This window comes from Diabrotica virgifera, chromosome 4 (assembly GCF_917563875.1).
Source record: "Diabrotica virgifera virgifera chromosome 4, PGI_DIABVI_V3a".
Taxonomy (NCBI): domain Eukaryota; kingdom Metazoa; phylum Arthropoda; class Insecta; order Coleoptera; family Chrysomelidae; genus Diabrotica; species Diabrotica virgifera.
Window position 1 is genome coordinate 91,536,935 of NC_065446.1, and position 12,695 is coordinate 91,549,629.

Consider the following 12,695-nt stretch of genomic DNA (forward strand, 5'->3'; position numbering starts at 1 on the left):
ACATTTTTTCCTGTTTTCTGATAGCAATAAAATGAATTTTGAATTAAATAAATTACACACATTCTTCTTTTTATGTCAATAAATTTAATTCAAAAAAAATTTTTTGGACACCCTGTATAAATAATTATGTTAATGTTTATATTACTGAATATAGAATTGAATTACCTTTCAAATAAGCTATCACACGATCACTATTTTCATCTAAAAAAATTATCCATGACGTCATCACGCCCATATGGATGACGTCATTAGTATAATATATATGGTAAAAAGTGGTAATTTAAAAATAAAAATTGACCTGTTTCAGGATTTTTTTCCAAAATCATTCATTCTCGAGAAAATGAATTTATTCCAACCTTTACGTGCTCACTGTATATTGAAATTGAAAATGCTGTAAAACGTTTTGTGAATATCGCTGTAAAGCAGATTCTTTGCTTTAAAGATGTAAAGCAGATTAAGTGTATTAATGTAAGATATAAGTTGACTTAAGATTTGATAACAATAAATGCATAACATTTTTTTGTTAATGAATAAAAATATTAGTACTTGAACTAATCAAAATTTTGTAAAGATACATTCAAAAAGTACAGAGTTCTGCATAGTTCTGTGACTAAGGTTTATTAATCTCAATATGTACAGTAAGAAAATACAGAATCACATTGGTTTAGATGCCTTCCACTGCCTTTGCATTGCTGGCAGTTGTTTGAAACAAAAGTGTGAAATGATGCATATTAGACGATTCTGGCAGATGTTGAGTTGTTCTTGGCAGTTGTACATAAGTAATAGTTTCTGAATATTGTACTTCAAAAAAAAGTTGTATTCGTAATCAGCAATTTCAAAAGTCCCTTATAATATGAAATCAGCAACACCAAAAACCCTTGAGTACGAAAGTAATTCCGAAGTGTATGAACAATATAAGCTTTTAAAGGTTCATGACCACATTTTCAGAATTTGGAACCACAGTGTGCCAATGCGAAGATTTAGTGGTAATGAGTACTCTTTTCCAGCTCCCTCCATATAGACTATATTTTTGTTTTTGAACACACTGTAACTGTAATCGAAGGAAGGTGATATTTTGGCATATAAATTGGTAACACTTATTTGACAGTTGCAGTGTTGACACTTCAGATTTGTTTACTTTATTATTTTTAATTTTGAAGTTTAATACATATCTCTTATTGTATATTTTTACATATTAAATAAAATCTGTTCTTTTTAGAACAAAATTGTGTTAATTCCAACATGTCACATACGAAGTTAAATAGTCGTTGTAAAGAGATGGTAGCTTTTTGATTCATTATTTTGAGCAGGAACGTGATAATAATAGCCCCATTCTACTGTTGACATTAACGAATAAAACATTAATTCAAATATTTTTCAACTTAATAAATAAATTGAACGATTTATTTTAAAATAACCCTGATAAAAACAACAAAAAAATACAAGGAAATACAGTAAAAAAATAGTTTTACTCAAACAATAACATAACCTTAAAACATGAACACTGAGAGTAAATATCTTAATATTTTGATATTCTTACCTCACAAATTCACGAAAATCAAATAATACAATCACCTAAAATAAATGTTCATAACCAAAAGTCCTTATTTACTCTTCAAACGATTTAAAAAACCAAAATTTCCAACTGCTTATGGGACATGGGACAAACAAACAAACACGCAGGAATTACTAAATTAGAAATGTTTGGAAAGGAAATCGATCTCTATCTATAGCTATTGATCAGAAAACCGAAACTTAAATAAAGCTGAAGAAAAAAGATTGATTACTTAACATTTGAAAATTTAGTTGTAACAAAAAACAAAACATTTCAAAATAAATAAGTAATGAAAAAAGTGTTGTTTTTGTTTATTCCACAAGCGGCTCAAATTGTTTTTAACACAATATTATTATTTTTTAATTCTTGTTTTCTATTTCTATTTTTTTTATTTATTTACATTGAATATTAATTTGTTTTGTTGTATAATCCACTTCTGCAATGATTATGTGATATACCCTATTCCACGAACATACGCCTGTTTTGGATTACTTCGATAACGAATATTTTACTGTGCAAAATAAGAAGAACGAAAGTAAATTGCAAATTACATTGTTGTTTATTGGAATAATTATTAGCGCCATTTACTTTCCTACTTGTTATGTTGCACAGTAAAATATTCGTTGTCGAAGTAATCCAAAACAGGCCTATGTTCGTGGAATGGCCCATATATTTGATTTAAAATAAATTCAGGATTTTTTTATACTTTGGCAACAATGTCAACTTAGATCTCTGACATAGATAATGATGTGCAACAGTATCTACAGTCCGTCCAATAAGATTACCGTTGCATGTCATCCACGTCATAGCCCGTGAGGTCACATGATACCAACACGAAATATTTAGGCGGTAGGTCCGTTCCTTCTTAAAATCATTTAGCCGAGTACACGGGAGTTACAGCCACTAAACATATTTTATTATATGCGCGTAGAACTAATATTGGAAGATTTCTATTAATGTGCATTTAAAGGAACTAACTTGTTTCATTTAATTTGTATAAGTGAAATATAAAGCGTTTTTATAAAGCACACTTGTTCGGATTACACTCTAACTGCTATTGAACAAAGGTGACGTTTTGGCATAAATTGGTAACATTTATTTGACAGTTGCGGTGATGACACTTCATATTTGTTTTTATTCTTTGCTGTAAGTACAGTGGAGTCCCGATATAACGAACCCCGATATAACGAATTTTTTTAAATCCCCTTCAAACGTCCATAATATTCGATGTAAAAAATACCCCTATATAATGAATTATCTCGATTTTAACCCTCGATATAACGAATTTTTATGATTTGCAGAGATAAATTAAAACCTCTGTATAATGAATATCGAGTGTAGCAAATCCCTATATAATACACACAACCCCTGTATTACGCATTTCTCTGTTCCAAACCTCGGTTTAGCGTAGGTGAGTAGATATAGGTAGTAGCGACTCACAGACAAGTTGAGACATGAAAACAATTGGTCCTGTTTCCTGCCCCCTACCCTACAACTATCAGTCAGTCAGTGCAGCATTGACACTGGTGTTTGTTTACACTGTGATCAATACCTGTACTATTCAGATTTAAGAACCCTTTTTTAACGAATATTGGGTGCATTTAACCTCGATATAGCGAACCCCGTTATTGAAAAATTCCCGATATAACCAATTTTCTTTCGGACCCTTCAGATTCGTTATATCGAGGTTCTACTATATTTGTTTTATTTTATTTACTGTTTTTATTATTTACTGTAACGTAAGATTATAACTTAATTCTTGTTTTCTATTTCTAAAGTTTTTATTTATTTACATTGATTATTAATTTGTTTTGTTGTACATATAATCCACTTTAGTAAAAATCATGTGATATATTTGATTTAAAATGAATTAAATATTTTTTTGTAATTGGGCAACAATGTCAACTTATTTCTGACATAGATAATGACATGCAACGTTAAGTATATTGGATGGACTGTATATTGTACGGACTGTAGTTACATTTTATGTAGATATCAACAGTTTAAGTATTACTATATCACCAAGACAAAAATACATTTAAACTGCAACAAAAGACGATATATTTACAGTAGAACGTCGATAATCCAGACGTCAAAAATCCGGACCGTCAACAATCCGGATGTGTATGTAGCAAAAATATCTGATTATTTTAAAACGAATTAAGGAATTAGCTGCGAAAAAAGGAACCACTACCGCAGTTCAAAAACCTAGTTTTTTTTTAAGTTAAATAGTGTCTGATGTTTTTACTGTACACATTGTGCTATTATATAAATTACAATACAGTGTTTGAACATAAAAAAGTGTTTTGATTAATTTCACCTCTAGAACCTTTACTGTATAAGAGGACATATAAAATTTTAAAATGCTTTTTGTACTTAAATGTGTATATTGGCCTTTTTTAAGGTAATTTTGATAATCCGGATAATTTGATAATCCGGATGGGGTCCGGTCCCAATTAATCCGGATTATTGACGTTCTACTGTAGTTACAAAACAGATTTATACCAGTGCAATTGAACTAATAGTCATTAATATTCAGCTTCACAGGGAGGTATTCTTCGAGGTGTAAAATTCCATCAACAAGGGATCTACCTGTTTTATGATATGATCCCTTGTTTATTTATGAATGAGGGAACGAATGGGAGCAGAAGGAACTTGTGAGGAAAGAAATTATAGAGGCTCAGCTAAAAAGATTAATTTTCCAAATCGGGACATAATGTGAAAAACGGTATTAGAAATGTTATCAAAAAAGATAGATAAAATCAATTAATGGATTTTAAAAATGGACAAAATAACCTCAAATGTAAATTTTAATTTTGAAAGTCAAGTTATGGAATTATTTAACTACATTTTGAATTATAAAAAATAAGTAGAAACTAATATATTTTTTAAAAATAATTTCATTTAAGTCCATTCTCATAGATTTATTAATTGTTAAATTGGGTCACATATAAACTATTATTGTCACATTAAAATATTACTTAATATCTGTGATAATTCATACATGTTTAAGATAATTATGTAAAGGGATATACTTTACTTTATATTTGGACATTTTTTTCTAATTTATGAACAACTAGCCACTAACTAAAAATTTAAATAAGAAAATTTACACTTAATGCATTTATATTCGGAATTCGGAACTATTCGGGAACGTAAAATGACATCTCGGCTGATGCCAAGTTTACAAATTTTTCTTAAAAAAGTTTTTGATAATTTAAATGTAAATTTAATGTAAATATTAAAAGGGATTATCATATATTTTCAATAATAGTTCATTTAATTTACAATCAAAATTGTTAAGATCATTTTAATACGAAATTTAATATACTTTCGTAATTTTTATCAAATAAACAAGAAATACATAATAATATTATGTTGCTTATAAAAGAAATGGAAAGAAGGATAAATTTCGTATTATATTTAGTTCAGAGAAAACTGTTACGTTAAAACGGTGTTTACTTAAATATTCTATTTTATATAATTCGGAGTCAATATTAAACAACGGCATAAGTAGAGCGTAATTATTATTGTCCGGAAAAACTGTAAACTTGGCAACGTAACAGATAGAATGTTTAGGAGTTCCCTAATCATCGGGGAAAAATAATTGTAGGTACTTAAATGCACATGAATGCACATTTTATGAATAAAGCACTGACAGATGACACAAATATTTATGAAAGTACACTAACCTTTCGTCTACCTCCAATTCTTTGTGATGCATCTGACTTTTTTTCGTCAGCAGAATTTGTTGATGAATCCATATTTTCGTAGCTATCAGTCTTCATTTCACTTGTATAATGGGGATGTTTCTTCTTTTTTACTTGCATGCAGAATTGATCGGGATTGTTTCGATTATTTGATTGCGACTGTCCACCGTTCACGTCATTCCTTTGAATCACATTCACCTTTTTCCAACCTATTTCCTTCTCTTTCTCATTATCTTCAGCTTTGGAAGGTCCCATAAGATAATTGCCAGTTTCTAACTTAATCAAACCACCCGCTTCCACTTCTTTTTCTAATAATATGCTGATATACTTTTTTGTATATCTGACGCTGTCTTTCGCCAATATGTTGTTAATTATTTCGGTGCTTGGAATTCCCATCTCTAAATAATCAGGCTCCTCAACAATAAGTTCTCCAAAAGCGTTAGTTAATAATTCATTAAATTGCCGATTTATTTTATATCGTACATCATTTGCGTTGCCTTGCGTAGATGTTGGTTTTTTCGGAAGTAAAACTTTCTGTCGCATATGCGCGTGCTTTTTTGCAGCATTGCGATAGCTAATGTTGTTCTTGTATTCAACTTTAAGCACGTAATTATTAGCAACACACAAATCCAAATCTTGTCTCGCTTCTACAGAATTAATTGCGTACCGGCGAAATAAATAATTACATATTCGTTGAACATCAGGACGTGCTTTTCGACGCCGCAACTGGTCAATCGCTTCCAAAATTCGTTCCCTATTTCTTACTGATGACATCCTAATAAATAAACATTTGTTTTAATACAATTAAAAATCTAAAATCTAAATTATCGATACTGACATTCGCGACTACACAACCTCACAAACAAAAAGATATATAAAAGCATGTACGTGTATATATACCGTGCGCTTTAAGAAAAAAAATTAATCTTATCATAGAATATAAGTTTTTCATGGATGCGATAATTTATAGTTAATATTTTAATCTACAGATAATCATAAAACAGAAAAATGAATTGTATTAAATAGTTAGGTTTGAAGTATTGAAACAAACTCGTATAAAGACACACGCTCTTTTGCGCGCACAGCGGTGGCATGCAAAAACTGAAACTACCTGATCACGTTGTATTTTTCCCTGATATTGGGTCTATTTGGCCTGGAAGCTCTTCACTGGAAAGCTAATTCGACTCACAAGTATTCACTCTAATATTCTAAGCACTTTATAACTATGTCCGTCACAGGTATTTATTAAAAAACTGAAAGATAACCGGACCGCATCTACACACGCAACTTGCAAGAAGAATATCGCAGCGGCCGACAAAACATCGTTGCCAAATGTTCGTCGACCTTCAATAAAAACTGATAACCCTATAATACACAACGTTGTGATTATATCCAGATTTAATGATGTATTGAGCATGTGGCAACGAGGCGACACGGGATACAGGTTCAAGTTGCGACAGGGTTGTTGAGCATTTGACTGGATTGCGCGCGCACTTAGCCAAACTATAAAGAAGGAAAAGATTTATTTACATTAAAATTTAATTGATTGTTTAAAGTTAAGTTGAACAACTTGTTTTCTGCTAATAGCAGTAACAATATTGTTATCTAATCAAGTTTTCTAATCAGACAAGCCTCACAAGAAATGCGACAAAGCTTTAATTATTCCCTTTTCTCATAGTTCCTCTTTCTTTTATTGTGACGCACCCAAGTAAGTAGTGTGTAATAACACCTGTCGCATTTAGCGAGCATTAAAATCGTTGGATATGCAAAGGTATGACGCTGTGTAGGTAGGCATTATAACTGTGCTGAATAAATGTCTTAAATGATTCAGAAGTTGTTTTTTTACAGTCTTGTCTGCGTCTTATTAAATGGCGCTCTCATAAGAAACAATCTAAAGATCAAAAACGGTAAATTATCAAAATATATTTTATACAAACGTAGGAGGAAACTAAATTTAATGAATAATATTGACAGAAACCGAACATAATATATCTGCCATATTTGTTAAATGCACTTAAACAAAAGATTACAGGTCGATGAGTGCTTTCGACAATGCTGTATTAAAGTTAAACGCACCAAAAAAGCAGTTGCAAAAAACGTTTGAAATAATGTATACATATATCGTCAATCCGCAAAAAATAGGTAGTTTTCTAGTTTTTAATCCACGACTACATTTGCGAGGACTACTTTCTAAACGTGGTAACTACCTACTCCACGTTTTATGCCGCCGTTACACATGCAGCACCGAAATTAAATAAAATGTGAAAAAGGAAGCGTTACATAACTTATTGAGAACTTCAAATAAAAAACATTTCTGAAAATGAAAAGTTGTGATTAACACCACTTCTTGTTTATTATCTACGTAATAAATAGCCTCATAAAAATATAATGAAACTTGCGTCTTGCGTGCGTAAATTTTATAAGAAATTGCGCAGAGTTACCCAAATTGCGCAGTGATGTATTGAAAATTAAATATAAAGAACTATTAGCATCAAATGATGCAAAGTAGAATGACCCGATCTAGTTAGAAAATATCAATAATGCAGTGTAAGTAAAGACAGGAAATAAGGAGTTGATACTCAGAAAATACAATAAAAAAATATAGGCAACCATGATTGCCGACATTTGATCATTCTTCAAATCCCCTGAAACCATAGGCGTGGACATAACGGGTAAGTCTAGGGGACAGTTAGGTGCCTTTTTAATTCTGATCGGTCCAGCTTAAGTTTTTTTAATGTATTTTTGGCAGCTGATTACGAATTTCGAGATTGGATTTCTACGAGTATCAGAGTGGTTAAAAAATTGTTACAAAACAATGTTTTTCAAATAAAATTTGTTCCTAAAAAAAAAAAGAAAATGGCGTTTCCTAAACTTTTATCCAATAATTAGAACTAATCATCATTAAAAAAGAAACAGTATGTAATGATTAGGTACATAGACAAGGCGAAAACGTCGGGTTCGTTGGAAGAAATATTCCCATGAATTTTTTTTGCATAATCACATTCGTGAGACGAACGTGTTGCGAACAGCAAGATGGTTCCTCCCAACGTGGAAGTCATAAAAATCTTTCTAATGAATTTTTATATTCATATATAACTTAATGTCCAATACAGTACTTAAAACTTTAAATAATGAAGCCTATAGAACCTTAAATAATGTAATCTAGTAGATTCTTCCTCCTTCCTGGTCTGGACAGTTTTCGTCTTTGCTCCTGTATTTTAAAGCTGATGATGGCTCGTGAAGAGCCGAAACGCGTCCTTTTATGACCTTTTATTAATATACATTTTTTGTGGTACCTATTTGAGTTTTCCTTACCTCGATACCACATTTGAGAATGGATACTTCTCTTCATGTTCATAAACGTATATATTAACATAGACTGAGCCTACCTTGCGCGCTTCCTGACGACAAGACCTCATGGACTGGTTTGCGGCATCTCTTTCTAACACATTGTATCGAGAAACTAGATGACATTAAGTGTGACTATAGGTACGGAAGGGGAGGACAACTGTCGCAGCTTTACTATGCGTAAGAGTGAAACAGCACTAATATATAACTCTATGCTAGCAACTAAACGTTTTAAAAATTTTTTGACAGTGGCTTATTCTGTTAGTTTAATCAAATAAGTTTGATTCTTGTGGAATTAAAATACGACAAAATATAGACTAAAAAAGCAATACATTAGATGGAGATTTTTGTTGGTAATCAAATTATGTAAATCAAAGCATTACCTACTAGATAGGTAGGTACATTTTCTAAATAGGTATTTACCTAATTTGTAACTTTTTATTACAATACTGAAACATTGGGTTTGTTCTAGCAAATAGTCAAACTAGTCAGAAACCGTCAGCAAACAGTTGGTCAGTAAGAGAACATAATACAGTTACCAGTGCTATCCCCTCTACTCGCGCTAGTCCACTATTCGCTGATGGTTTCAAACCGTTTGAAACTGATGCTAGATCAAACCTATTTACAATATGGTACGTACCTGTTGCTTTTAAAAACTATTAAAAGTCACTACAATTATAAACTTGCTTTTTGTAACTGTCCTCACAACAATAAAAACTAATATACACAACATTTTGTTTATCCAGAATCTCCATTTGAACAATTATTGACAGATGATTTTAACACCCAATCAGATCCCTCATAACGTTTCATACCATACTGTCGGTGTGCGCATGCGCCCAGCAAAATAAAAATTTAACCTCGTGCCTAAAGAAGTATAACTTCAATAATTTAGACATAATATACGCTCCTAAGTTTCTTTTAGTTAGAGAGAGGGTAATAAAAGATATTTCCACAGAATTTTCAGTAGAGTATGTTAAAAACAGAATCAAAATGTACGATTTACACTGTAAATTTGAAGTCCTTCAAGTCACAAGATTAAATCGGAGGCAAGTAGATGAAAACGGTGCCCAATATATTCCAACAAAAACATATACAGTTAGTTTTAAGTTGCAAGTGCTACCAAAATATGTAACAATCAACAAGGTACTAAAGGAAGTCGAGCCATATAAACAAAAGGTGCTACTATGCTTTAATTCTCTCCGATACGGACATACAGGTGGTCAATGTAAGAGCAAGGCTAGGTGCGATAAATGTCAAGAATCCCACAACTCAAAAGTATGTAAAAAGACCGATCTCACTCCAAAATGTTTTAATTGTTCGGGGGATCATTTTACTACAAATTTAAGCGCGTGTTAAAAATTTCAGCGTCAAAAACTTATTAAAGACGCTATGTCTTCCAATAATATTAGTTATCAAGACGCAACAAACAGTTCCCCAGAAACTCCTATGCAAAAGTAACATCCATTAATACGGAACAAACTACAAACCTCTCCTGTCTCAAAACTTTCCCTCCATTAAATCCCAATAATTATACACCCATCCAGCCCCCATCAAATTCAAGTAACAAAATGTCAACAAATAATATATTTTACAATAATAATTCAAATAGTACTAATTCTCGAACACATAAAAGACTAAGACCAAATAGTCCAAATCCAACATTAATTTTGCATAATGAAATTATATCTTTCCCTAGATCTTAATTACCTACTGGAGGAATATTAGACAGTATTAACTATAAGAGAAATATTAATAATAAACCAGCTGCATCTCCTTCAGACTTGAACATGATAAATTCAATATTAAAATTAGTTATGGAAATTGTCACAAAAGTTTTAGTAACAAAAAGTATAAATATAGATAAGGAAGAACTCGAAAACTTAGTCAAATTAACACGTCTAACATAACACGTTAACATGGAAACACGTCATCACATTCTCAGACCTCAACCATGCAATAAATATTCTTCAATGGAACTGCCGTTCGGCAGTTTCTAATAAAACTAACTATATATACATATTTACTAGATAGGGGCAACTATTTCGTTGCACTTCTACCGGAAACATGGTTTAAAGCAGACAAATATATTTTATTCAATTTATATTTTAAAGGCTTCAACAATATTCGCTGTGACTGGGACGACGGCTACGGCGGCTCTGCCATTTTATTAAAATCAGACCTAATATATCAAGAAGTCTCAATTCCAACTACAATCAACTTTGAGCACACTTGTATCTCAGTTAATTTTCCATATATACATAAAAAAATTACTTGATTTCAGTATACTTTAAACCGATAACTAGAATATCATTACAACAGTGGATTAACTTTCTGGAACAAATTCCAAAATCATTCATAATTGGGGACGACTTTAACGCACATAGCTTGGCTTGGAAGGATGGATATGACGATATCTATGGCAATACTCTTTTGGAAGCTATCGAACAATGCAACCTAGTAATTTTGAACGACGGATCACCTACATTAGCAAACAATAAGAAGTCAGCTGTAGAATTGACCCTCGGTACACAGAATCTGACACAACTAATTACGTGGTCTACTTTAGAAGAGCCTTATGGCTATAACCACTTACCAATACACATACAATTTGGAAGGAATATTCCGCTTGAGCAAATTAAACAGACAAAGCATAATTATATGGGGACTCAAGGCTGCTAATTGGGATGTATACACCGTTACACTGGAAGCAACAGAACTAAATCATCACTAATGGGCATTATCGACTATATTAACAAAGCTGCCAACAAAGCAATTCCCTTACGAAAATCAAACACACAAAATAGAAATCATTGCTCGAAGGATTGGTGGAACGAAACCTGTAACATAGCTGCTAAAGACAGAAAACAAGCTTTCTTGATCTACACACAGGCTCCAAATCTTAAAGTGTGTGATACACTCACAAACTTTAAGTATGCGGGTTTAAAGATCGCGGACTTATATACTCGGCTCGCCGTCGGTGATACACGGCAGACTTACTCATATAACTCATTGCGATGTCGTCGAGAGACGATGCTTTGTGCTATTTAGGAATTTTATCGTAGTATATACTTCGTATCGTATCCTATCGTATTATCTATATATTTTTAATACTAATAAAAAAAGATGAAATCGAAAAGTGTGGGTAACAAACAAAATATCATAGATAAGATCGTAATATTTTCATCAGGAGGATAAAACAGCCTATAAATAATTAGGTTTACTCAAAAACAAATATTTAATCAAAAAAGCTTAAAATAGTGTTTTACGGTTTGCTCAAAACTTATAAAATGTAATTTGTCTCCTTTCAACAATAAACGATTGAATTATTTCTAGGCAATTTGCTTAATTAGTGACACTTTAATCTGACAGAATATAAAAGACTTGATGCAGTAGCTAACAAACATTTAAAGAAACCAAGAAAAAAGCTGGATTAATTATTGCCAAACTCTAAATCAAAATACACCAATTAAATAAGTGTGGAACAAAGTAAACCGATATAAAAACCGAAAACAAGCAAATAAACCCCCAATAAACCGCAAAGAAGACTGAATAAGCGAATTCCACACAAAAAATCTCGCCTCCATGGGTTGAATACAACATTACTCAACAAATAGCTACCATAAATAGAAACACTTCTTTTCTACAATCACTATAACAATTATGGGAACTTGATCATTGCATTAACATTAAATATTCCGTCCAAATATTCCATCCATATTCCGACGGAGAAAAGGTAATTAAAAATAGTTTACTAATATTCGCTCAAAATGTCGGTGATTCAAACATAAAGCATATGGTGGACCAAATCGCTTTGTCCAGAAACACCGTCATGCGCCGAATTGATGATATGGGCCAGGATGTTGAAACACAAATTATCGGCGGACTACGAGACTGCAAATATTTTTCACTGGCTTTGGATGAAAGCTGTGACATCACAGGTAATGCGCAGTTGAGCATATTTGTACGCTTCGTGACAGATAGTTTCGATGTTGTGGAGGAGCTATTAGATTTGCGCCAACTGGTCTCCACAACAGGACAGGATGTCTTGGATCAAGTGAAAAATGTTATTGAAGGTAGCA

At 32.0% G+C, this 12,695-nt stretch overlaps 1 protein-coding gene across 1 annotated transcript in view; it reads right to left on the reverse strand.

The window, feature by feature from the left end:
* The window catches only part of LOC114327236 (uncharacterized), a 51,933-nt gene extending 45,341 nt beyond the window's left edge, over window positions 1-6,592 (reverse strand). The window contains exons 1-2 of the mRNA XM_028275781.2: window positions 6,377-6,592; window positions 5,248-6,040 (exon numbers count right to left, since the gene is read on the reverse strand). Of these exons, the coding sequence (XP_028131582.1) occupies window positions 5,248-6,039 (792 nt within the window). The 5' untranslated portion in view covers window position 6,040; window positions 6,377-6,592. The remainder of the gene's footprint in view (window positions 1-5,247; window positions 6,041-6,376) is intronic.
* Window positions 6,593-12,695: the final 6,103 nt, after the last annotated feature.